The sequence below is a fragment of the Morchella importuna genome, assembly GCF_003444635.1.
Source record: "Morchella importuna strain M04M26 chromosome Unknown Morimp01GS048, whole genome shotgun sequence".
Lineage (NCBI taxonomy): Eukaryota > Fungi > Ascomycota > Pezizomycetes > Pezizales > Morchellaceae > Morchella > Morchella importuna.
The window spans coordinates 158553-184643 of record NW_025763445.1 but is presented as its reverse complement, the minus strand read 5'-3'; the positions used below and the strand labels follow the sequence as shown (position 1 = coordinate 184643).

General features: G+C 50.3%; 9 protein-coding genes across 9 annotated transcripts; 6 read left to right on the top strand and 3 right to left on the bottom strand.

The window, feature by feature from the left end:
• Positions 1-2344: 2344 nt before the first annotated feature.
• LAJ45_10642 (uncharacterized protein) lies at positions 2345-4419 on the top strand (the record flags this gene model as incomplete). The annotated part of the gene is made up of 3 exons (XM_046120160.1): positions 2345-2353; positions 2430-2550; positions 2609-4419. 3 exons carry the CDS (start codon positions 2345-2347, stop codon positions 4417-4419), a joined length of 1941 nt encoding a protein of 646 aa, XP_045966664.1.
• Positions 4420-5624: 1205 nt separating this feature from the next.
• Positions 5625-7548, top strand: LAJ45_10641 (uncharacterized protein; the record flags this gene model as incomplete). The annotated part of the gene is made up of 6 exons (XM_046120159.1): positions 5625-5683; positions 5739-5964; positions 6021-6165; positions 6227-6892; positions 6942-7297; positions 7357-7548. 6 exons carry the CDS (start codon positions 5625-5627, stop codon positions 7546-7548), a joined length of 1644 nt encoding a protein of 547 aa, XP_045966663.1.
• Positions 7549-7821: 273 nt separating this feature from the next.
• LAJ45_10640 (uncharacterized protein) lies at positions 7822-8394 on the bottom strand (the record flags this gene model as incomplete). Its single annotated transcript, XM_046120158.1, has 1 exon — positions 7822-8394. One exon carries the CDS (start codon positions 8392-8394, stop codon positions 7822-7824), a length of 573 nt encoding a protein of 190 aa, XP_045966662.1.
• Positions 8395-9723: 1329 nt separating this feature from the next.
• On the top strand, positions 9724-10419 carry LAJ45_10639 (uncharacterized protein; the record flags this gene model as incomplete). The annotated part of the gene is made up of 5 exons (XM_046120157.1): positions 9724-9755; positions 9871-9929; positions 9988-10013; positions 10075-10185; positions 10261-10419. The coding sequence occupies 5 exons, from the start codon at positions 9724-9726 to the stop codon at positions 10417-10419; spliced, it is 387 nt and encodes a 128-aa protein (XP_045966661.1).
• Positions 10420-16083: 5664 nt separating this feature from the next.
• LAJ45_10638 (uncharacterized protein) lies at positions 16084-17102 on the bottom strand (the record flags this gene model as incomplete). Its single annotated transcript, XM_046120156.1, has 2 exons — positions 16084-16725; positions 16779-17102. The coding sequence occupies 2 exons, from the start codon at positions 17100-17102 to the stop codon at positions 16084-16086; spliced, it is 966 nt and encodes a 321-aa protein (XP_045966660.1).
• Positions 17103-18647: 1545 nt separating this feature from the next.
• On the top strand, positions 18648-19044 carry LAJ45_10637 (uncharacterized protein; the record flags this gene model as incomplete). The annotated part of the gene is made up of 2 exons (XM_046120155.1): positions 18648-18838; positions 18987-19044. The coding sequence occupies 2 exons, from the start codon at positions 18648-18650 to the stop codon at positions 19042-19044; spliced, it is 249 nt and encodes an 82-aa protein (XP_045966659.1).
• An 80-nt stretch (positions 19045-19124) lies between these two features.
• Positions 19125-19608, top strand: LAJ45_10636 (uncharacterized protein; the record flags this gene model as incomplete). Its single annotated transcript, XM_046120154.1, has 2 exons — positions 19125-19421; positions 19555-19608. 2 exons carry the CDS (start codon positions 19125-19127, stop codon positions 19606-19608), a joined length of 351 nt encoding a protein of 116 aa, XP_045966658.1.
• Positions 19609-20000: 392 nt separating this feature from the next.
• Positions 20001-22166, bottom strand: LAJ45_10635 (uncharacterized protein; the record flags this gene model as incomplete). The annotated part of the gene is made up of 4 exons (XM_046120153.1): positions 20001-20853; positions 20930-21119; positions 21188-21904; positions 22028-22166. The coding sequence occupies 4 exons, from the start codon at positions 22164-22166 to the stop codon at positions 20001-20003; spliced, it is 1899 nt and encodes a 632-aa protein (XP_045966657.1).
• Positions 22167-22498: 332 nt separating this feature from the next.
• LAJ45_10634 (uncharacterized protein) lies at positions 22499-24034 on the top strand (the record flags this gene model as incomplete). The annotated part of the gene is made up of 3 exons (XM_046120152.1): positions 22499-22564; positions 22665-23802; positions 23865-24034. 3 exons carry the CDS (start codon positions 22499-22501, stop codon positions 24032-24034), a joined length of 1374 nt encoding a protein of 457 aa, XP_045966656.1.
• Between the last annotated feature and the right edge of the window lie 2057 nt (positions 24035-26091).

The following is a 26091-nucleotide window of genomic DNA, read 5'->3' as shown; positions in this document are numbered from 1 at the left end:
AACTTGTTACTAGAGGAGTTAGGCTTTTTAGATTTCCCTTTGTAACTGTTTTCCAGCATCATTTCCCACTTTTCACATAATCTTTCGATAAATTGTAGGTGCGGTCGGTGGCCAGCGATATCCTCCTTTCTCCTGTACTTTCGTGTCCATTCCCTAGAGTCTGATTTTCAGACCTAAATCCCGTGATTTCAATAAATATGGGTTTCAAGTAGAGTTCTTTACCTGGGCCTTCGCTTCTAGCTGAACATAGCCCCCAGGATGTTGAAATTATTGAATGCGATCCTGGGAGAAGTGTCCTACTTGTCATGGGATGGTCATATTTGTCAGAGGCCGCGGCATATATGTTAACGTGCAGTCATGTTTTGAGTCTCCCCGGTATAAAGATTTGTGTATAAAAGGATCATTAAATAACCTCTATTGGTTAGGTAAGTCGAGTGACAAACTATGGCCAACAACCCGGGGAAATTTAAACGCGGTAGTTTGGATTAGGCTATTCCAATTCAGTAAAATCACAAGTGAAAAAGAAAAGCCCTAGATGTCTCAGCCCTAAGTGTACCCAAAAATACATGTAGCCTGCACCTATAGCTAGCCTACACCATCATGTACAATGAGTGAAACCAATCTTTTAGTGGTATTTATAATTAGATGGCCATGCTAATGGTAGCACTGTGGCAGCGAGGTTTTAGCAGTCATGAAGAATCAGGTCACTATTATAGAGCTCAAGGATCAAATATTACAATGCCTTGGTATGTTGTTTGGATTCGGCTCAAAATTGCAATCCGAATCCAGACAACACCCTAATATCATGACATTCAGCCGAATATCGTAAATGATATTCGACTCTCCCCGCCAACAACCGTGAGGGTCGTTAGCACCAAACTAAAATACTCAAGGCCGCCTTACATGCATTAGAGACCTTGCATATTATTAAATTAATACCCGTAGTTACAGAATAATTCTAAGGATTAGTATATATTCTAAGTATTTGACGGCGTATTCTTAAGCCCAGAATTCAAAAGCGATATATATATAATACGCATCTTACATACGTGTACTGGAGTCTTGGGTATTTTAATTTAGTGTTAACGGCTCTCTCACGGTTTAGAGCGGAACGGATTTCAGTAGGTTTTGTCCTGTCCTACGTGATTCTCGGAAGACAAAGCTCAGACTCTGAAGATAGAGAACAGGCTCAATTAAACCGTGATAATAAGGTGATAATCAAAAACAAGAGAAGAGTCGAGACACGAAGAAACTAAGGCTACTAGTAGCTACATCGAACACAGTTTCTTGTCGTAACCTGTGCTGGACTGCATTCCATCTCGTCTTCGGACACTAGCCGCTTTGCCTGTGCTGGTAAAAGACTCTACTAAAAATTCTCGCTGTATATTTATTCTTGTGCTATTATCTAGTAACCACTTTTCGCAGTTTTTCAGAGCGGAGTATTACATTGTAGGTACAATGTCGAAGGATAAGTGGTAGATATATGCAAGTACAGTACGATGCCAGCCGTGAGGGTCAGGCGCAGCGTCGCAACGCCCCCCGAACAATCACGGGTACCAGCACAGCAACCACAATTGATCCTTTGGAGAGCTGAATTTTTGTATAGTTGTTAAATAGTAGATAAATAACAATAATTTGACATTTAATATCTTGTGTACCAACCTGCCGTGAAAAGGTTGTGGAAATCTGGTTGCGCGCGCGGCGTTGCGACGCCGCGCCTGACCCTCACGGCTGGCATCTTACTGTACATATAATCAAGCAAGGACTGCTCTCGGACCCAAATGTACAGAGTTTGGTAGAATTATTGCGAAAGTCAGAACTAAAAGAGTGGGCTTCTTGGTCCGTGCTCACTGCAGAAATTTCTTTAATGGCCAATAGAACTATCGGGTCACGGAAAACCCACTTTCGCAATAATTCTACCAGACTCTGTAGTGACTAATGATGACGAGAAGAAAGAAAGGATTTATGTAAGAAGGACGGAATAAATACTAGATACATATTATGACCATTGTGTCTTGGTTCTGCGTGACCAAATACAGTCGCCTCTCGATAGAAGGATACTTTCGGGACCGAAGATCTGTATTGAATATATTCTACGGGCAAAAGTGTTTCGGGACCGCTGATTGCTATCCTTATCCTTATCCATAACAGTACTGTGCATACGCCAAGACTATATTCCCTGTCGTATTTCTGCTTACATAAGTCAATTCCCCACAGTGGGACTCAAGACGAAAAAAAAAACCCTTTTCGTTTCGCGACAACTCCAGTGCTCACGAAGACGTCCCTGCACGTCTACCTTAACATCCACAGTACAGTTGGCCTGTAACCTGAGGAATAACCAATTATGCAGCTTGTAAGATCAAAGATCCCTTTTTTTCTTTAGATATCACAATTGCCATGCCTTTTGACTAACTATATTTCCTTCTCAGACTTGGAAGTCAATCGCTACTGTGCCTACCTCACAGGAGTTCCTGGACATCGTCTTGTCTAGGACTCAGAGGAGGTTGCCTACTCAAATTCGCGCGGGCTTTGCCATCAGTCGTATCAGAGGTTAGTTTTATATTCGCACCTCCCAGTACTATCGCTTTGCTAAGTGGCGGAACAATAGCCTTCTACCTTCGTAAGGTTAAGTTCACCGAGCAAACTTTTTCTGAGAAGCTTGGTGCCATCCTGGAGTCCTTCCCTAGGCTCCAGGATATTCACCCGTTCCACAGCGCTCTCATGAATACACTTTATGATGCAGACCACTTCCGCATCGCTCTTGGTCAGCTTTCGACCGCCAAACACTTGATTGAGCAGGTCGCTCGTGATTATGTCCGTTTAATCAAGTATGCTCAGTCGCTATTTCAGTGCAAGCAGCTAAAGCGTGCCGCACTCGGCCGTATGGCCACCATTACCCGTCGTCTCAAGGGATCCCTTGAATACCTCGAGCAGGTCCGACAGCATCTTGGTCGTCTTCCGTCCATTGATCCCAACACCCGAACTTTACTCATTTGTGGATATCCCAATGTTGGAAAATCTTCATTTTTGAAGTCGGTCACTAGGGCCGATGTTGATGTCCAGCCCTATGCATTCACCACTAAATCTCTTTACGTTGGTCACTTTGATTACAAGTACCTTCGTTTCCAGGCAATTGACACCCCCGGTATTCTCGACCACCCACTTGAGGAGATGAACACCATTGAGATGCAGTCCATCACTGCCATCGCGCATCTGCGGTCCGCTGTCCTCTACTTTGTAGATCTGTCCGAGCAGTGTGGATACACTATTGAAGCTCAAGTACAGCTCTTCCACTCAATTAAGCCTCTTTTCGCCAACAAGATCGTTTTCCTTGTCGTCAATAAGATCGATGTTACTCGCCCTGAAGATCTCGAACCCAGCCGACAGGCTCTCCTTGAGACAATAACCAAATCTGGAGAGGTTGAAATGCTCAAGCTCTCTTGTCACACCGAAGAGGGCGTCATGGAAGTCCGTAACCAGGCTTGCGAACGACTTCTTGCCGTGCGTGTTGAGCAGAAGCTCAAGAACGCTGCTAGTGGCGCTGCAGGAAAGGAGGTTACTGATATCCTCAACCGTATCCACGTTTCACGCCCTATTGGAGGTGTATTGAGGGAGGCGTTCATTCCCGATGCAGTTCTGTCCAAGAAGAAGTACGATAAAGATGATCCAAACCGACCTAAGCTCGAGCGCGATATCGAAGCCGAGGAAGGTGGTGCTGGTGTCTATAATGTCAACCTCAAAAAGAACTACATCCTCGAGAATCCTGACTGGAAGTTTGACAAAATCCCTGAAATCTACGATGGGCGTAACGTTTACGACTTTATCGATCCTGATATTGAGACAAAGCTTGCCGAGCTTGAGGCCGAAGAGGAACGTCTACAAGAATCTGGGTTCTATGACGAGGATGAGGATATCGAAGATGAGGAGGATGCTGAGATTCGTACCAAGGCCGACTACATCCGTGAACAGCGTACACTTATTCGTAACGCCGCTCGCTCCAAGAAGTCGCTCAAGAATCGCGCCATTATTCCTCGTACCAAGGGACAAGGAAAGAAGCTTTCCGAGATGGAGGAACACATCGGTGGAAAGCTTGGTTTCGACACAAGTGGAATTGCTGCTCGCGCTCGATCAAAATCACGTGGTCGCCGTGGTGACGAAATGGAGGTTGACGATGGCCCACAAGCAACCAAGGCCAGAAATATCGAGAGGGCAAAGTCCAGGGCTAGAAGCACAAATAGGAGAGAGGATGGTGTTACAAATGAGGGTGCTAGGAGTACGGCCGAGAAGTTAATGAAGCTGAACCAGAAGAGAATGAACAGAATGGCAAGACAGGGTGAGTCTGATAGACATACTACTGCGAGTATGCCTAAATGGTTGGTTGCTGGAAAGAGAGGGATGGGAAAGACGGATCGGAGATAATTGGATTGTGGAGGTGCGGATTGGCCAGTCTGTCAAATTACATACAAAATGGGGGTTTCTCTTTTCTCTTGTCTTTTTTTCTACGGTTGCTTTTACGATACAAGTTATGATTTTTTTACATTTCTGTTGGGGGGGATGCTTGTATGCTAGGAATTCTTAAAAGTAAATGGGTCTTTAAAATCTATTCCGTGGCCCTGACATATTGCCTCATCAATCCGCGCAGTAAAGCTTAAGCTCGGTGAGTGAGCTCGGTGAGTGATCCTTTGAACTTAATGTAAGGTTACATGTACTTTGCCATATTCCTCAGTTGTTTGATCGAAAAAGTCTAAAACGACACGATTTGCTCCACAATAACACATGGTGCAAAACGACACAGTTTTTAAAACCGTACTGGCGTATTCATGTACCCACGAACTGTTTAAGCTAAAACAATGGCTCTCAAAATTCCGTCAGTAACGGCTTACTATATAGGCTATGGCCAAATAGCGTATATGATCAATAGTTCATTCAACAGCTCGATCACACCTTTTTCTTTTGGATCATAGAAAACTGTTCCCTTAGGCGGTCAGTCCAAATCGAAATCGTGACCGAACCAGATATGGCTGGGTGCGCTCAGTTGAACGTAATTACTGTTCATTCTCTCCCTGTCTCTAGTGGAAAAGGTGGGGCATTCTAGCGTGTAAGAAACTCGAGGACAGAACAAATAGGAGCTGCGTTTATCAGAGCATAACTACTATATCTAGTTCGGTCACGATTTCGATTTGGACTGACCGCCTAAGGGGTAGAGCACGTGTCTAAAACTGCGTCATTTTAGACCCTTTGCAGTGATTAATTTACTGAGCTCTCGGAAACGTTTTGATCGTAAGATGGGTTAGTTCTTGAATGGGGCATTTGACTATTGAAATAGCTATTGGAAGCTCTTATAGACACTATTCATATCAAAGCCCCGACAATTCCAACAAATAATTGTTATAAATCATATAATCTTTTAATTCTACATCATCGAGTGATATTTTGTGATAGTGATTTGCGGCTCTGCTTACTCATCGCACCGAAACTTTTCAGGGCCGTTGCTCCAAAACCTCCCCGCTACACACCCCACACGACGCCCCTCTAAGCACGGTAATATCAACACCACAACAACAATATCAGCAGCAGATAAATTACATCTGTTCTAATATCTAAACTCATCAGTTTACGCAGTCATGTCGCTGCAGATCCCATCCGCTCCTGGTAGCGGGCTATTCAAGTCTGGTTATCAATCGTGAGTTCCCCTGGTCGTTACCGTGGGATTGAACTGACGTAGGTGTTATTTAAAGATACGCGAGCGAAGATGGTGCTGTCATTCGAAACATCGACGCTTGCAGCACTATTGCCTCCACAGTGTTGACCTCCTTAGGGCCTTTCGGTCGTAATAAAATTATCATCAACCATCTCCAGAAGATGATCCTCACGTCGGACGCTGCTACCATTTTGCGGGAGCTGGAGGTTGTGCACCCGGCCGCAAAGCTGGTTGTTATGGCGAGTCAACAGCAAGAGGCTGAGGTGAGGATTCATTCCGAGGAATGGTGTTTGCAGTTGGCTAATGGGTTGTTTGGTAGATGGGAGATGCTACCAACTTGGTGATCGTGTTGGCGGGAGAGATGTTAAAAATGGCCGAAGGATTGATTAGGATCGGCTTACATCCCTCGGAGATTGTCAATGGTTACGAGAAAGCTGGAGAGTTTGCTTTGAAGGCTCTTGAAGGTAATAAAACACCCATCCAATCGCCGCGTTCTTGTTGCGCTAACCTTTTACCTTTGCCCAGAGCTTTCCGTCGACAAGATCTCCGATATTCGCTCGCTAGAAGAGCTCAGCAAAGCTATCAAGACTGTCATTTCCTCGAAACAATATGGCAACGAAGATCTCCTTGCGCCTCTCGTTGCTGAAGCTGTGCTTGCAGTCCTCCCCAAGAATCCTGTGAACTTTAATGTCGATAACATCCGCGTTGTTAAGATTATGGGATCTTCTCTCCCACAAAGCCGTGTCGTCAGGGGGATGGTTTTCCCAAGATCGCCGGAAGGCACCATTAAGAAAGCTCTCAAGGCGAAGGTCGGTGTCTACTCTTGCCCAATTGATATCTCACAAACCGAGACAAAGGGCACCGTCTTGCTACACAATGCCAAGGAGATGCTTGATTTCACAAAGGGCGAAGAGAACTCTTTAGAAGCTATCATTAAGGAGATTCATGATTCTGGTGTAAGAGTGGTCGTATCTGGATCTACACTTGGCGAGCTGGCGCTGCATTACCTCAACCGCTACAACATTCTTGTTATCAAGATTCTGAGCAAGTACGAACTGAGAAGATTGTGTAGAGTTGTCGGCGCTACCCCCCTGGCGAGGTTGGGCGCGCCAATGCCTGATGAGATGGGAAGCGTAGATGTCGTTGAGACCGAGGAAATTGGTGGAGACCGGGTTACTGTATTCAGACAAGGTTAGTCTTACTGTCGTTACTAGATTTGAACATTTCTGATGATCAGCAGAGGATGAAACTACCAGGACAGCTACTATTGTTATCCGTGGTGCCACCCAGAACCATCTCGATGACGTTGAGCGAGCTGTCGACGACGGCGTCAATGTTGTCAAGGCTATCACCCGAGACCCTCGTCTTGTTCCTGGTGCTGGAGCAACTGAGATGCAGCTGATTGAGCGAATCGTTGCTTATGGCGAGAAAACACCTGGTCTATTGCAGCATGCTATCAAGAAGTATGGTGAGGCATTTGAGGTTATTCCTCGTACCCTTGCGGAAAGCGCTGGGCTCGATGCCACCGAGGTTCTTAGTAGGCTGTATGCTGCCCACCATAAGAGAGATAACTGGAATACCGGTGTCGACATTGAGGTATGAACTCACTTATATTTCCTCACATATAAACAAGTTATTGATGTTTTCGATTATAGGACGAGAAAGGAACTGGGTTAGTTGATGCCAAAGAGAAGGGTATCTTGGACCTCCTCGTTGCTAAAAGTTGGGCTATCAAACTGGCGACCGAAGCTGCACGTACCGTACTCTCGGTTGACCAAATCATCGTGGCGAGGCAGGCTGGTGGACCCAAGCCGCCAGCACCTAACCCAAATTGGGACGAGGATTAGGTTTAGCAAAATGGTAAATATTTAAAGGCTTTTCTAGAGCGGTTGAAAATGAGATTACGAATTCCGATACCAGTAACAAGCTTGCATAAGTTTGTACAATAGAAAGGCCTAACTCTGAGTCAAGATTGACGTCAAGGGACTAACTATATTTTTAAAAGCCTGAGGTGATTGAGTAATATTATTTCAATTTAATTTTTACATAACGTAAAGCAAAGTATTTACTTCTATATTCCATAAGCTACTAAACTAAGTTCAACATTGCCATTGCTTGACCTACACGGGATTCCATAGGTCGGCATAAGCTCTCTCATGTCTAGCCTGTGCTTCAACCTCGACTTCTTTATCATTCTCACTCTCATTCATCGATACCCTTGCCAACAGCCTTTTTGCCTTTTCCATAAGCTCGGGAAAACTCCCATCTTCTTCTACGATTGTATCAACCTCCATCTCAGTAGTGTCCTCCCTCGTGTCATCTTCCATGTGATAATCCCCTTCCCTTCCATTTCTTACTTCGATATGATCGCTCCCCTCCATCTGTGAATCCTGGTGCTCAAAGTTGCCATTCACTCCATTTAGAGACTCTATCTGTGACAACACTGCCGTTCTTCGAGCTTCATCAGAGTTCTGCGACTCCCGCACTTGTTCGATTTCGGCGCCTAGCTCCTTGATACGCGCTAGCGAGCTCTTGGCTTGTGCCATTAGGGCATCGTAGCTCTTCTCTTCGGCGGCGATGTCGGCTGCAAAGGTGCTTGGGGCGGGGTCGTGGTGGGTCTGAGAGTTTGGGGCCATTGAGTTGCTACTGTTGCTGTAGGATGTAGAGTGCGGGAAGGCTGGTGAGGAGTCCATAGCGGGAGGAGGAGGAGGGGTTTGGGAGGGGCAGTTTAGTAGTAGCTGGGGAGAGAGATAAGACTTCAGTGAGTGGAAGTAGGTATGTTAAGGTCGCTTGTGGTTGTTGACAAAGCTATCTACCTATCTGCCCTTTGGTGTAGCAGTAGTAGAAGCTTACTGGGTAGATCATCTGCTTCGCTGGCTGGAATGGGGTGGTATGTGTTCTCTGATTGGAGGATGTCGGTAGCCGTGCAGAAACAAACAACACGGAACACAAAATCGAAACATGAAAAAGGGTACGAGGTCTCAGCTCTGGTTCTGAATGACGCATAGCGCTAGGTTGAGGAGGATACAATTGCTTGTGGTCCGGGCGGTCATTGACCTGTTATGTTAATTATCCGCTGTTTGCTCAATTTGAAGGTTATTGGCAGGCTTATGCGGCCAATTGGGTTTAAACATGCGCGGTTTGAGAGGTTTCGAGTGAGATGTGGTGATTAAATGGTGGTAGGGTGATGCATGATAACTCTTGGGTCTCTTTTGGTCTTTCCTGTGGGGATACAATCGAACAAGACAGATATTGGAATGTGGATACAGAGTTTTGGGGACCGTATTTGTTGCTCCGGTCGTCTTACGGATATCTCTCACGGTTTCAGCCCTGTCTCCGGTCTTACCAGATACCATGCCTGGCTGACTGTATTCTCTCTGGTACCATCATTATTAAACATCAAACTCAGAACGGCCCCTAGATCTTTGGTCTGTATCTAGAATTTCTTTTTCCTATAGGGACATATATCTAATTTGGAATTACTCGATGTTTTTGAAGAAAAAAAAAACAATGGAATCGTCAATTGCAATTTTCGAGGCATGTAGGGCAACTCGGCCATAGACCGATATGAATTCATAATATAGGCTGTAACTAACCATCCATAAGTACTCACCATCGTTAATATCTTTGACGGGTCAGTGGGGTACCCTAGTACCAAGCCATGCGATTGAACTCTGATATCAGGTAGACATCCATTTTGAGACATTCATGCATTGTTGGTCTTTCGCCGGTCCTACATATATTTACTTTACTCTCACTTATTATACCAGAACTGCATTCATCTGTCCCAATACTCCTACACCGCTAGAACCGACAACTAACCTACATGTATACTGTTAATGCGTTCCACCGGCAAGCCATCAACAACGAAAACTGCTCTGGCATGTAGATTTGTAGTTGCCAAGCTATTTCATCTCCGCTGGTTGAAGTGAAATATTATTGTCAATTACCAGGGTTAGGGTTTTATGTAGTTAGTAGGCACATATATATATCAATTATCAAACCATGCCGCCAGATTTATAATGCCGACCTTTTTGGCACCACCAAATAGATAGTAAGACCGGCGTTAACTATCGGGCCGCATGATAATGTTCCACCACAGCCCCGCCGGACCGGCGCAGGCTAAGCTGCGTGTTATGGATGATGATTATTTAATGCGGACGTTGCAGTCTACCCCACTCACCTACCTCCATCCAACGTACTCTCAATTGCAACATCACCATTTTCTGTAAGCTAACCCGCAAAAATGACAATTACACACATCGTTATGCTTAAGTACCCTGAAGGTACTTCCGAGGCTACTATCAAGCAGGTATGTACGTGATGAAAACTGCAGCTGTGTGTCGTGTTAGCTAATTGTGCCGTTGATGCAGACTCTCGATGATGCAATCGCCTTGAAATCGACTTGTCTCCATCCTAAGACTGGAAAACCATATATGCTCTCTGTAAAAGCAGGGCGTGACAATTCGCCCGAGGGTATACAGGTATGCTATTTTGCCGGTTTTCTTTACTTTTTTTGTTTGCGGCTAGCTAGCTTGGGTTGAGCTGATTGGAACTAGAATGGGTTCACGCATCTCTTTGTGATGGAGTTTGAGAATGCAGAGGACAGGGACTATTATGTGGCGAAGGATCCGGTGCATCAAGTTTATGTGAAGATGTTGGGGGCCCTACCGATCGGAGCGGTCATGGTGATGGACTTTGAGGGCGGGTGTTATTAGTGAAGCGGTTTTCTAGATGATGTGCTTATAGTAATTAGCTGGCTTGAGCTCCGAATTCGGTTCGGTTGGTGTCTATGAATATTGTGCTAGTTGGTGCATATTAAAACTGACTTCAACTCCTCATCTTTGTTTGATATCTGGTTCCTGGCCCGCTCGGGAAGCTCATACATTGCGAAAGCTAGTCGAACGGGCTAGGACTGCGAATTGCTCTAGTCGACCTTGAAACCTATCTATCCTGAGATGTCTGACTGTCCCTTACTGTGAATTCTTTTTACTATCGTACTTCGGGACATTCAACAAACCGAACTCAAAGCATCTGGGAGATAGGCCGTACACATAAAGGATGGCGTCCAATTAATTACGAATCAGAGGAGTTTCACCATCATACGGAAGCTAGCTTCTCATTATTGGACACTTCAATAGCATACCTGGATATCTAGGCGAGAATCCATATTACTGCTGTCCTAACCTCTGCTGGAATTAGAAGCCCATCCAATTGGTTTTTACTTTGACATATTTAGCGTATAGTTAATCAGGGTGATTCCTCCCCTTCTCCGTTCAAAGAACTATTTGCGTTAGTGGCTAAGGGGCAGTCTGCGACAGCTATCTATTTCAAGACAGTTGATTTAACTAGGCAATTCATGAAGGTATTCGTTCACAAAGTATACCAGTCAACATATTAGCCTCTTCAGAAGCCTGATATATCCTGCCTACGCATCCTGAGCCCACTATATGCATTTTCTGGCCGCTATGGTGTGGGAAAATAAGATGTTATAAAAAACATCTTAACCCTATGCAGGTGCCTTCCTTAGAACAAGTTCCCGGAACGGTAGGTAGTTTGGTTCTGTTGTTCAAGGGTCTGCATAGGGGTCCTGTGCCTAATATTGGTGCTGGTTTTGTTTTACTTCCAGCTAGTTCCGGGAGAGCAATTTCCCTTGATCTGTTATATTCGGTTATTCATTAGTGGTCCGTTTATGGATGTTTCTATGTAGACTAAACTAAATTTCTAGAGGATTGATATATTCTTAGTCGTAGATATATAATTGGAATGCTCCTTGTGGACTGTATATTCAGATTGTAAGGTATCACATATTCCTGGGTTCAAAGAAACTTTAGCTTAGCTAGCAAAGGCTAGCTTCTAGTTTCTGATCGATAATGCCCAGGATGATTTATAGCTTCTAGTAGATCTGAAACTTCTTGCCCCAACATACAAGCCAGAGTAAAGCATCTGGCCGGCCGGATGAAAAAGATCTTAAAATGGGCCCGTCAAATGAAGTCCCCCAGTGGTATATATATTCTGAACCATTGGGAACCTGGCTCATAGTTCTGGTATTTGAGACTTTTCGGTCTCTAAACAACCGAATGATTACATGACTGGCGTTGATGAACCGAGATGCCGAGATGTCTTGATCAATATTTCTATTTCTTTCCTAACTGGGATAGGTCTAGTGTTCCATTATGTTTCGGGGAACAGGGTTTGACTGATTCCCAGAGCTTCTATGTTCCAAGGCATTATCCAAGGCCTTTGTCGTCGATTGTATTGGGAGTCTTCTTAATGATGCGTCATAGTGCATCACTCATGGGCAGATCCAGGCCTAGCCCAAATATGAATTCTAGAGTTAATTAGATTTCCATCCAGTTAGATCGTTGTGTAAGATCCTCTCGTGCTTTTTTGTTAGTACTGTATGCAGCCTTTTTAGCTCGATCACTGAGCTGATATCTTCCTGTATTGAAGTGGGCGACGGCTGCTTTTTCTACTTCAAGTCCCGAGGGAAGATGCAAGAAACAGGTGTGAGGCTCGCGGTGTTGTCTCCGTATAGATGCTTTCAAGATAAGCAGCGGTGCGTTCCAAGGATATTAAGGGCTTAAGAATATGAAGCCTTATAACTTTGATGAGATGCAGTCGTCCAGATGATCTAGTAGCTAAAGTGCTCCTCAGGTACACAGGAATATGGCCTGGTTAGTAGTGTTCCAAAATGGCATTTCTTTATTTGAACGCCAAGCCCTATCAACCGCGTTGATGGGAGATGGGTAATTAGTTACTATCTTTGAAAATTTGATGGTATTGACGATGTTAGTATTGGTGTTGGTAGATACATGTAGATGCGTTGTTGGTGGGGGTGTGGACCTCAACCAACGGTGTCAGCCGGGTCATCCCCTTCAAACGATAGTCCCCAGCTCTAGCTACACTGGCCCACTTCCACGCTGGATGTTCCACTGGCCTAGATAAGCTTTCTACAACACAAATACACTAGGTTGCTCAGTCGATCATCCACGATTTTCTGGCTATTTAGACGAACGAGTTTTGGAACACATTGACTTATTCAAAGGTCTTCCATCATGCCCCGCTGCCCAGCTGAAAGCCTTTCTAGATACAGTTAGGTATGCCTTCTGGTAGGCAGTCTTAGTGAAGTATAGTTGAACACTCGCCTTGGATCAGACTTGGAAGGAAGGTTTTGACTGGGAGGTACCTGTTCCTGGAATTTACACAAAACGCAATCTACAATGTGCTAACTCATGTAGATGTGTGTGTAGGGGCGGGCAATCAGACAGTGCATTATTCAAATACGAGCAACTTATGGAGACCCATTGCATGACTCCACTTCAAAGATAATAGATCCAGGTACAAAACTTGACTACCAGCACTGGCGGTAGTTATATGGCACTCTAGAGGAAAGACACCCATACTTGGCCAGAAAACCACTACTCAGAGTCGTCACCAGATAGAAAGACAAAATCTCCAGCAATACTCATGGGGGCCTTCCCTATACAATTACATGAAGGGGTGATATGTTTGGCTACACTACATACTGCACAATTCTCTCCCCGGTCCTGTCAAGCTGGCGAACGAATGAGTTCCTTTTGAATATCCTGCGATAAGAAGTCTGGGGTGCTGAGGTACTGCTCCTGTAAATATCACAGACAAGAACCACACATCACACGGACCTGCAGGGATCATAATGGTTCCAATAACACCCACGCCAGAATTTATACACCTCCAATATCTTGGGCAGGAACTATCGAACCTGGCATTAGGTAATCTGTCCATCATAATATATCACTCGATCAAGCACATAGCTACATCTCACTACTAGTCTTTGACATTGAAGGTTATATATAGCCATTTAAGAATACGTGTTGCCTTCTCTCGGAGTGCGAATGTGTGGATGCAATAAGTGCACTGCCCTGGTCTGGCGGTGAGGCGGACTCCGAAGGTTCTACAGCTGCAAGTTATTTGATGGGCTGATGTGTTGGCATGAGTACCATAAGCCGGAGGGAAAAGAAAGACTACACAAGGGACTAGCAGACCGGGAAACAGTGGATCATATACCGAGCCTCTAAGCCTATTTTTAACGTCTTTTTCCAGCAGGCCATCAGATACCAGCGCCAGAAATGACATCTTCTCGCATTATATACCCGCGAGACCACTTAGTTATAAGCGACGTGGATGGTAAAGCTTCGATTTAAGCAATCCCTCGGAACAGAAGATCTAGAGTATCCAGTACTCTAGGTTTACGCACGCATCCGACTCCCGGGTGATATTTCTCTTTGGCCGGGGCGAGACAATGTCAAAATTGACAAAATCTTATCGGAAAAATAAAGTCCAGTCGTGATCACAATCGATGTGTTGGATTCGATTGCCTCCGCGGTGATATTTCTGTGTGGCTAAGAGCCTTATATAACTTCACGCATTATATCCTGACATGCTCTGGGCCCCGCTTAAAGGTTCCACGATGTAGGGCGGTAACGACTACCCGATGGCCGCACCCCTACCACTTATGGTACACATCACATGCCTCTAGGGTAACCCCTCGATGGGCGGTGAGCCCACACAGAGAACCCGGTCCCGATGACGGAATGCCGGAGGAGAAATTTGGGAGCTGTTGCTATTGATGGTGTCGATGGCGGGCTCCGTTGAAAGAGAAGCGGCGGGGTGTATGGTGCAGTCCCGGCCTGGCCAGCGGGAAAGTCATCAGCTTTACCACAGATTCCTCCAATCTCTGTTAACACAGTGGAAATATGCCTCAGATACCGGCAAGACTTTTGGGTCATAGATGGTAGGGACTTTCTTTTTTTTTTCCACTATGAAGTATTCTGCAGCTGGGTATAGATTATATGGTACCACTCGATGATATCAAATCGGCGTGGGTATCGTTGCCGGTTACGGAGAGCTATTTCAGTGACCCGAGGTGCATAACTCGATATTCACTAAGAACCCGCAGCAATTGATCGGCCAGAACACTACATATTCGTATAAAGAATCCATCCGCCAACCTGCAAGGAGCGAGTAATAGTCATCAAGAAAGAAGCAAATATCTTGTTAGCTATTCCATTTACTCAAAGCACCTATACCCGATGACAAAAGTTTTGGTATTGCCAGATGCAGAGAAAGCAGGCCCCCAAAGGACGGGGTGTGGTATCATGAGAGCCCTAGAATACGTATATATGTTCCGATTTTGCAACAAGGGCCAGCGAGAGCAAATAAAAGAGGACGGAAGGTGATAATCACGGTGGGAGAATTAAAGAGGACATGTAGTGTCAGTGCGAAGCTAGAAGGAGGTGGTCTAGTATCATAGCAGTGAGGAAAAGATAGCCTCTTCCGTCTCCAAGACCACAAAGAAGTAAGAGCAAAGGCGGGTAACAAGAGCCACTCACACCCACACTCGTATGTACTCATGTATGTAGTTGGTAGCAGTGCGGGTAACCGGAAATGATTTCCTAAGCATGAAAAAGCACCTCCTTACCGCCCAGACTAACAATGCTTGGCGCCTAAAACCCAACCAATTGCGGAGCTAATCGATAGCGAAATAACACCGCCCCCTGGCCGGGCCGGTGGGCGCATATATGGTCTGCACCGCAATTGGCTACTGTAGTAATGGGAAATAAAGATTGTTATGTACTAGGAATTGGTTAACCTACGCACTATCGCTCAGGATACGTGACATGACTATCAGTGCACCTACGTATGCTAGAGTACATGAACTGTGGACTTATGGCGAGGGATAGGAACCTGTCCTCAATTACGTTGTATAAAGCGAGAAACTCTATATCTACTTAAGTAGTCCAGTTAATATCATCATCGCCTCCTCTGGTCCAATCGTTTAGTCTTGCTACCGCCGCACTACCTTACAGTACGAGATCCCTACTTTGTAGGGCGCGGTGCTTTGATGTGCAAACTAACTACATAACTACATGACTACATGCAAGTGCCATTGTGTGTTCGGATGTCTACATACATGCACGCTTTCACGTCTGTTGTTGGTCGATCGGCGGTCTTTATACTACGGGCTTCTATACAAAAGGTTCTAGCTTCCCTTTGCAATTGAATTGATGCATCACATGATACCTGCACTTCACCTCCCAATCTTCTACTAAGCACTGCGTGTTATATGTTGCAATTGCGCGGCGTTATATGCCTGAAGATCTTAATCTTTCTGTTAGAGTGTGGAGGGCGTTAAACATTCATCACTAACAATTGTTTCTCCCAACTAGTCGGAGCTATTTTACTATTCTGGCTTAGTGGCAGCGGATGATCGGCGTCTAAGACATTCAGTCATTATCATTATTCCCTAAAAAGATACCTACAATGTTATACGCCAATCCAGAACCCAACACAAAGGAAAGAAACCCCAAAAGAATGCCGCAAGCCCCCTACTCTTACTGCTAATCCTCATCCTCATCCATCTCCTTCCCCCGAACCCCATACTCCCCCCACTCCGGCCCCGCCCCCAGCCCCAACGCCCACCTCCCCAGCATCCACGCCCTGTCCACCCTCAACGCTCTCCCTACCGCCACCAGCAGCACCGCCGGTATAACCCACAACACCACCAGCCCCAACACCAGCCCAAACCCCACCCTCCCGCGACACCGAAACACCCACCCCAGCAGCGTATCAAGCACCAAGCACCGCATCTGCACCCGCGGCGGATACGCCCACTTCTCGCCCATGGCCTTATACAACTGCGCCGTGCAGCCCAGCCGGTAATACGCATTACCATACGACACCGGCAGGCGATAATACCGGTCACGTACGCGCGCATCGGCGCCGTGCTGGAGGAGTATGCGAACGACGGAGCTGGCACCAGAGGCCGCGGCACAGTGAAGAGGTGTGCGGCCGAAGGCGTCGGCCGCGTTGGGGTCGGCACCCGCCGACAGGAGGAGCGCTGCACATTCAGGGAGGTTGTGGAAGGCGGCGTAATGCAGGGGTGTTATGGCTGCGGGGGCGCGGGCGGAGATGTCGGCGCCGTGGAAGATAAGGAGGGCGACGATTGTTGTTGTGAACTGAGTGCGGCGGTGGGTGGGTGCCTTTAGGGCATGGTGGAGGGGGTCTCAAGAGTGCGGGCGATGCCATCGTTGACGGGGATGGTGCGAAGGAGGGTGTGGACGAGAGGGAGGTTGGAGGTGCGGGCTGCGGTCTGGAGGGCGCCAGGGTAGGTAGGGGAGCTGAATGCGTAGGTGGTGAGGATGGGTTGGAGGAGTGGGGGGAAGGCGCGAGTGGTGAGGAGAAGAGAGAGGAGGTCTTTGGGCGTCGTGAGATGGGTGGATATCTCGAGGATGAGCTCGTTGGGGAGCGTGAGGAGCTGGGAGGACGGTGCTGGAGGTGGGGTGGTATTCGTAAGTTGTGCGTCCTGTTTTGACTCGACCGCTTTTGGGGAGCGCCACTGCCAGAGTTGCGAAAACATTGACTCCATGCCAGCAAAGATCATGATTCCTGTCACGGCGCAGAAAGAAAAGAAAGAGGCAGAGAACGAGAAGAAAAAAAGTGAAAAAGTAGGTTGTCTGAACGTTTCCCCTCCTCAATTCTTATATCTCCAGCTGAGCCATTGGCACCAATCGATTTTTTGGGTGGACTGTGTTGTACAATTATTTTTTTTTCCTGCTTCCACTGCCACCCCCCTCCGTTTCCAGCCGGAATGTTGGAGCTTATCACGTAGTTGTGTTACGGGGGACGTCGGGGGGGGAAGTTGTTTATTGGGGTGTGTAGGGTGCGAGGATGTGTGTAGGGTGCGAGGATGTGTGTGGTGTGTGCTGCTGACCAGCAACAGATCCACACATGCAAGGTATCTTGCCCCCATCTTGCCATCCAACAAATCAGCGATAGGCAGGAAGCAAATAGAGGCGTAAGGCTGGACGCCCCTTCTGTCCAGTGAATTATTGCCCTAGTAGAATTGAGCAGATAGGGTATGTACTGCGCATGTACCGCCCCCTGGTTGGAATGCTTTGTCTCGCTCCAGATCTGCTCGTCAACGTGTTGCGATCAAGATGTCCCGAGGAGGGGGTGCGGTCGCCGGATTTGTTGGTTCCATGTGGTGTGGTGGTGGTGAATCGGACGGTCTCAGATCAATGTCGGACCTGTGTGTGGGATGTAAGTCAATGGCAAGTGTCTTACGGGGGATTCAATTGTGATTAGTAGAGCATGTAGAGGGGAGTGCGGTACTGTATGTAGGGTAGTACTCAGGGCCTCGAGAAAATTAAGAGATTGGATGATGCAGCTACTGGAGATAGAGTACAGTAGTGGATGCTATTCCAGAGGGGTAGAGAAATTGTAACACGAGTGCAGGGGTGCCGTCTTCGGGTGTCTGGCTAGCCGCCAAGCCGGGCGGATTCCTGGGCCCGATCATTGGCGGTCACTCGGGTTCCGAGTCTTTTCCGGTGAGCGAAGGAGGGAGTGGAGTGAGTGGAGTGGAGTGAGGGGAGTGAGGGGAGTGAGGGGAGTGAGGGGAGTGAGGGGAGTACGATGCTTGCATAATTCATCTCCGCGGATTACTGTGCTATTACTACTGCATTACTACTACTACATGCTACACTCAATCCAAGTGCACTCTCAGGCACGTCAGCCAGGGACGCTGTAAGATCTCTAAAGAGTACCCGAGTATAGGTACCCTATACTCTATTTCCGCACCCCGCCTGCAGAATTATACTAACCTGGCCCTCAATCCATGTCTGTGGTCTAATAATAACGATCCCCGCCTACTCTACTCTGCTCTACTCTACCCTACCCTAGGTACTCTACGTACCCACCCAAGTACCCATCCCATCCGTGCACCCCAGCACCCAGCGTCATCGATCGCTTCCTGCGGCTCTTTCTCCCACTAACCCACTAACCACCACCCACGTGACAAACTCTTGGCACGCTTTTGCATTTTCAACCTCACCGTACCTACAGCATACAGCCCGCACCGCACCGCACCGCACCACCGAGACCGCCAAAACCCACCACCACCGCAATGCTACCACTATTCCGCCACGGCGCGCCACGAAATGCCGCCGCTGCCGCTGCGTGTAGGACGTTTACGAGCACGGCCCAGCGGCCGTCAAAGATTGGGATGCTGCCCGTCATCATTCCCGCCGAAGTCGAGCTGACCCGGCTGCCGCCGCCAAAGCCGACGAATCCGAGGGATCGCCCGATTGGGTCTATGTAAACCCCCCCCTCTGTCACACTGACCCCCATTGCCCCCCTCTGTCCCCCTGACCCCCATTGCCCACCTCCCTCCCCTCTCCCCTCTCCCCTCTCCCCTCTCCCCTCTCCCCCACCCCGCCGCCGAGCGCTAACACCCCCCACACAGGATCGTCAAAGGCCCCCTCGGCACACTCACCCTCCCGCTCCCCCCTACCTCACCATAACCACCGAGCCCATCCCCGCCACCACCTCCACGCGCGCCACCATCACCGTCACCGACCCGTCCGTCCGCGAGCAGCGCGAAATGTGGGGCACCACGCGGTCCGTCCTGCAGAACCTCGTCCTGGGCGTGACCGAAGGCCACAGCGTGATTCTGCGCCTGGTGGGCGTGGGGTACCGCGCGACGGTCGAGAGGGGCGGGAGTATCCTCAATCTCAAAGTCGGCTTCTCGCACCCCGTGGAGCTGCCGGTGCCGGAGGGGGTGCGGTGCCAGGTGCCCATGCCCACGAGGATATTGCTGGAGGGGTGTGATAAGGTGCGGATCAAGGACTTTGCGGCGGTGGTGAGGGAGTGGAGGAGGCCGGAGCCGTATAAGGGCAAGGTGAGTTTTCTTCTTTTTTCTTATTTTTTCTTTTTTTTGGGGGGGTTGGGCTTGGGGTTGGGCTTGGGGTTGGGCTTGGGTTGGGCTTGGGGTTTTGGAGGGGTGGCTGACGGGGGTGATGTGGTGAATGTAGGGTATATTTGTGGGCGATGAGACGATCAAGTTGAAGATTAAGAAGGTCAAATAGATGACCTGCTTCTGCTTTTGGGGATCGGGAATGGGGGCTGTATGGTTCAATGGGATGGGATGGGAGGGAGACGGGGGCGAGTGGTGGGAAGTAAATAGTTTTCTTGTATATATCATACACTGCAAAAACTCCGTCTTTGCCTCCTTCCCCAAAAATTCCAATGCAGAATGCAAAATGCAAAAATCCTATCTAAGCTATAATACCGGGAGAAACAAAGAATAAAAAAAAGAATAACCAAAAGGAAATAATAGGCTCAAAAAAGAACAACCTTTTTCTCATAACTAGACACCCCCAAACAAACAATAAAACAAAAGCTAAAAACCAAAAAGAACAAAGTCTCTATCCATTCCATATTAATTAATTAGCAATAACCCCCCCCCCCCAACCCTCCCTTACGCCGCCGCAGCATTAACCCTCTCCGCCTCTTCCACGGCACTCCCATACCTTCCCACCGCCACCTCCACGGCCCTCACCGTCGGCCCCAACACCCTCTCCACCACCCCGCGCCCACCACCAACCTCCATACTCCGCTTCTTCGGCTTCACCCCCGTCTTCCTATACTCCTCCTGCGCCTCCCGCTTCCTCCGCCCCCGCTCCTCCTCCCGCTCCTTATCCGCCATCGCCGCGATCGCCTCGATCCGCGCCTTACTGTTGCCCAGGCTCGCAACAAGCTTCGTGATGTCGCCCGCGCGCTTCTCATCCCCGCTCAGGAACGCGAGCCAGAAGTGCCGCAGGAACTCGTTGGTGGTCGCGTGCACCAGCGTGACGCTCTCGAAGACGGAGGCCGGGAGGCCGCCGGTGCGGCTGCTGTTGTAGCTGCCGGCGCCGGAGGTGGTGACGTCGAGCATTGCGGCGCGGCGCGATTGCACGGCGGCTATGACTTGTGATGCGGCGTCGCTGGGGCGGGGGCGCTTCTTCCCTTTCCCTCCTTTCTCCCCCCCCGCCGCTTCCTCTTCCTCGTCGGCGTCCTCGTCGCCGTTGGGGAGTAGTGACTCAAGGTCGATAGGACGCTCGCCGAGCGCCCCGCGTAGCTGCGAGAGCACGGCGGACGGGTCGAGGGTTGCGTACGGTGATGCGGAGGCGGCGGCGGCGGCGTCAGAGTCGGAGCCGGAGAAGAAGCGGCGCTGGTCGCGGATGTTGAGGATTATGCGTTCCTCGGTGGGGTCGGGGCGGAGGTCGTGTAGTGTTTGGGAGGCGATGGTGAGGGAGTCTTGGTCTTCGGTTGTGGTGGGGTCGCTGTCGGCTCTGCGGAGGGGGTTAGTATGTGTGGGGGAGGATGGTGGGGGGAGGAGGAAGGGGGGGAAGGGGGAGGGGGACTCACGGTGCGACGAGATCTACGAGTTTCTGGGAGAGGCTGTTGAGTGTGCGGATTATCGGGACGTTCTCGACCTTTGTGGGGCGCATGGTGAGGTCGGGCATGTTGCCCTGCTTCTGCGAGAGGTTCTGCTCGTTGCCCTCGAGATCAATGGTGCGCGGGAGTGTCTCGATGCGGCGTCTCTTGCGCGAGTTCTCTATAAGCCCACCCACACATCAGCACTCCCCCCCCCCCCCCTCACCTCAGACTAAGTGACAAGCAAACCTTCATCATCCCGATGCAAATACCGATCAAAGATCACATCCGTCCCATCCGTCGGCAGCGGCTTCTCGCCCTTCAACTTCTTAAACAGCCGACTCATAAAAAACCGCATCCAAAACGCCTGGTCCGTGATCTTGGGCACATTCTCATCATACACGCTCTTGACCAGCGGATGCTGGTCAAATATGTCCCTGATGACGTCCTGCGAGATGCTAATCTTGCCCACGCCGTCCTCCGTCTTGGGCTTGATCGTGGCGAGGACATTATACGGGCCGCGGCGCTGCTCGCGTTCGATGGCATGGGCACGCAGGAGGTGCGTGCGCGTGCTCCAGAACTGGGTGGCCGTGACGGCGCTGGAGAGGACGGCCTCGCTGAATGTTTTGGAGAGGTCCGCGTTGGACTTGAGGAGGGACTGCTGCAGGGCCATGTCGTTCTCGAGGCGTGATTTGGACCAGTCGGATGGGTCTGGGAGGGTGGTGCTGGTTGAGGAGGAGGAGGAGGCGGAGGCGCCGGCGGCGGAGGGGGTGGCGGGGCCGGAGGTGCTCTTTGAGTCTTGGATGCGTGTTGTGAGCGCTTCTTTGACGGCGTCGGCTTCGGTGCGCGCGGTGGGCGGCGGGGAGGTGAAGGTGAAGACATATTGCTCTGGGTCTTTGTCGGGTGTGGTTTTGGCGAAGACTTTGATCATTACTTTGGCGGTTGTTGCTGGGGTTGCTTGGAGGTCTGGGGGGGGGGGGGGGTGGTCAGTGGGGTGTAGAGATGTAGGACTCGGGGACGGGGGAGAGGGAGGGAGTGCGAGGGGGGGTCAGAATGGGAGTGCGAGGGGAACTGAGAGGGACCCCATACTAGTAATCGTACTCGTCGGAATCGTCAGTGACGGCGGTGCCCCCGGGGGTGCAGCAGGCGTCCATGTCACCGAGTCCTTGAGCACGAGCAGAGCGCCGTCCTTCTTCTTGTAGGAGGCCGAGCCCTTGACGGTCGCCATGGCGTGTCGTGGTGTTCAGAACGTATAGCTGCTGGTAGTGGTGGTTGTGGTGTTGTGAGCACTCGTCCATTCGTCTCTCTCGAAGCGTAGCTCTGGCTCATATTGCCTGCAACCCTAGCCCTGTGTTGGCCGTGGCTTAGTTACCCGGCCGTGCACACACACCTGTGGGTAGAAAAGCCCGAGGAATTGAGATACAATGCGGGCATCGTTACAAGACAGCCCAAACAATCATTTCCGCCAAGAGGCCTTGCCTAGATACCCAACCCTAACCCACGCTCGCATCAAATGGCAACTGACAGCTCCAAATTCCCCCACAACCCCACCCGCGCACGATGTCCACAATCACAGAGCTGTGCACAACACCGCCCAACGTCTCTCCGGAGGATAAATACTCCCAAGTAACTCCCTCCCCCCTCACCCTCTCGCTCACTCAACATCCCAAGCTCACCCGCAGCAGCTGCATTCTAATCTAATTAACATCTCCCACCCCGCTCACAGCTCCTCGAGACCCTCACCGCGCTCGATAGACTCACCACCGCAGACACAGCAGATGTCACACCCGCCGAGACACAAACGCTGCTAACGTGGCTCCCGGGCGTCATGCTGCCCACCGAGGCCCTGCTCCCGCCGGAACACGTCCTCGAAGACGACGACCTCACGCCCCCGGCCGTGCTGGCGCCGTACCAATCCGTGTGCCGCCTCGCGCTGCAGATCATCACGCGGCTGCCCACCGTACCGGACGATATCAGCCCCGAACTTGCCGTCGCGCTCATCTCACAGACGTCCCCGCACGACCCCTGGACCACTGCCGAGTCGCGGGCGCTGTCCACCTCGCTGCTCGCCACGCACACCCTCCCAACCGCCACACTCACCGCCTTCCTCACCGCGCTCAAACCCCACTTCACCACGCCCCACCCCACGCTCACTCCCGCTGCGCACGCCGCCGCCCGCCCCTCCACCTTCCGCGCCCCGCTCATCGCCCAAACAGCACCATCATACCGCAGCACCCACCCGCACACACCCACCCTCCTCCACTACACCGTGCTCCGCCTCCCCGCGCACCTCGACCCCCTCTGGCCACTCATCCTCCCCCCGCTCCTAACCCTCCTCGACGACCATCACGCCCCCACGCGCGCCACCGGCGCACGCATCCTCGCCGTGCTCCTAACCCACCCACAGACACCGTCCATGCTGTCCCGTTCGGGACTCGGGCCAGTCCTCTGGGACGCCGCCCTCCCAGCCGTCCTCTCCCTCCCGCCGCTCACGCCAACGGCAGTGTCCGTGCCCCTTCTGGAGGCGGCATACCCCGCGCTGATTGCGCTCGCGCGCGTGCTAGGCGGCGGACGGGCGCGCGAGCGCGCGCGGCTGCTGGGCGTGCTACTGCGGCGCGGGGTGGTGGCGGGGATGCGGTATGCCGGGGAGATTGTTGCGGTGGTGGAGGTGCTTGTTGGTGTTATTGGGGAGCTGGTGCGCGAGATGGGGGTGTGGTGTGTTCGGCATTTGGGGGATTGTGTTGGTCTGCTTGTGGGGGTGCTGGTGGACCCGTTTGTGGGGGTGAGGTGGGGGCTGGCGGTGCGCGCGGTGGGGGCGCTGGTGGAGGTTTTGCGGGTGGGGTGGCGGAGGATGGTGGATGGGGGTGGGTGTGGGCGGTTGTGAGGGGGTGTGTGGTTTGTTGGCGGCGGGTGGTGGAGGATGAAGGGCGGATGGAGGGGGGGGAGGAGGTGATGGGGGGGCTGAGGAGGTGTGTTAGTGTGCTGGCGGCGGTGGTGGGGAGGGAGGAGTGGGAGGGGGTGGTGAGGGAGGTCGTGGCGGTGGAGAAGAGTGCGGTGGGGCTGTTTGAGGGGACTGTGGGGAGAGGGGGGGAGTAGCTAGGTAGTTGGGAATAATAAATTTGCTATTCTCTAGTTCTGTAATACACATGTATTCAGCACTCGTAATCACCACCACTGCTGGTCTTCCCCGTACCGCATAGAATCCGAATCCCACAACCATGGACCCAGCCTAGGAGCAGAGACCCGGCGCCCCATCCACGGCCAGCCCAATTGAGTTATACTACATCATCTCTGCCCCGTATCCCACTAGACAGCCAAAGCAGCTATCCCTAATTTCCTGCCAAACGATCATTACCACACCACCCAAGCCATGATAGAGCTCGAAACCGCCGTGTTGAAGCTATAGCTACCTGGGTGGCTGGGTCCAGCACAATAGTGAGAGGAAGTTGAACGCGTCGGTTGGCTATGGCTCCGGGGGGGGGGGGGGGGCGACTACTTTGGCATGGGGCGTGCATGTGGTCGACCACCAAGCTTTAACTACATAACATGTAGCTACTTGCGGTGGATATCAGCAGGGGCTTTCACTTAGAAAATACATGTATCTATAGCATGGTGTGCCCGGAAGGCTACATATATATATGATCTAGGCCCGGGGGGGGGGGGGGGGGGGGGGGGGGCTACCCAAGCTCTTAAGGTGCCTTTACATGAAGCTTGATCAAGAGACTTCAGCTGCAGCTGACTTAATACGTACAGCTACATGTGGCTGGCTGTGTGTATGTCCATGGCTATCATGCTTCTTCGGAGAATTCCCCCCTCGATAGCTACGCACATATAATACGTTGAAAGTATCGCACGGTTAAAGCAACTCGATCTACATCCAAAGAGCCACCACGTACATGAGCTAGAGATCGGCGCCTGCCCGCACCCCCGCGCCCGGGAGTCGGATACACAAACTAACCCCCCCCCCCCCGCCCCCGCCGGATCGGGAGACTATCCGTTCCGGGGAATGCTACATGAATTCCAGCGTGCTTAACATTGGACACGCACACACACACGCACGCACACACACACACACACGCACATCCCTTCTATTTCGCTTAATTACATATATATATATATATATATACAACTGTGCATATATATTGCGTGCCATTCTTCCCTCCTAGCTATGATACCTAAACAAAGGCTTAATTAAAAACCAATCCGCACAATCCCTCCACACGGACTGCAGAGAACCCAGCTACCTAGCTAGCTGTGGTTCAACTGAGCACAAGTGATTCTTCCGGTACATACGTGTGGGGGAGGAATAGCGAGCGAGAAGCCAAGATAACCAAGCTGGTAATATAATAAACCCCCGAAAACAAAACCTACAAAAAGTGATACTGTGGCCATACACCCCCCCCCCCCCCCCACGGGGCTATCTATGGGCTCAATTCGCATTGTGTTCTACTTCCCGCTACCAGTATACATGCACCCCACAGCATCACTCCCACCACTGCAGCGGACCTACTGATGTAGGCCATGGGGCAACCCACTCGGTGTTCCTCCATGACAAGGCGTCTACTCCTAAACCAAACTCGCCCCATACATGACAAAAGACAGACCCACCACCAGGGAACTTCAAAGTAGATACCCCCAACCGGCCAGCGGCTCGTAGTAGAACGTATGCCGGTTGTTAGATTATTGCATACCAAATAGCCAATTTTGTTACTGCTGGAGTTGGTAGATAAATGGTATGCACTGACTAGAGCACTGTCACAGAGAATAGACGAAGCAGTCATGAACTGAAATGTTAACAAGTGGGAGGTGAGATATAGCTACATATAATAAGCTTAGTTTAGAGCTCACGTAGCTTGGATAAGTTTCCTGTTGTTCTTCACCTATGGTTCGTAATGTAGTTTGGTAAAGACCAGAAATACCAAAAGCTCTTTTTTTTTTAACTGCCATTCTCGATCTCAAGTGAAAACCACAGCTAATAGAAAACACGCATCCATGTACCCTCCAACCCCGAAATGGTAAAAAACAGTCAAAAACAACCCACCGCGGACACACCTCTGAAGACTCCCCAGCACTCCACCCTGCATCACCAGCCATCACTCACCCCTCCATCCCTGTCTAATAATCCCTGTCGAAATCTTGGCGCCCAGCGCACG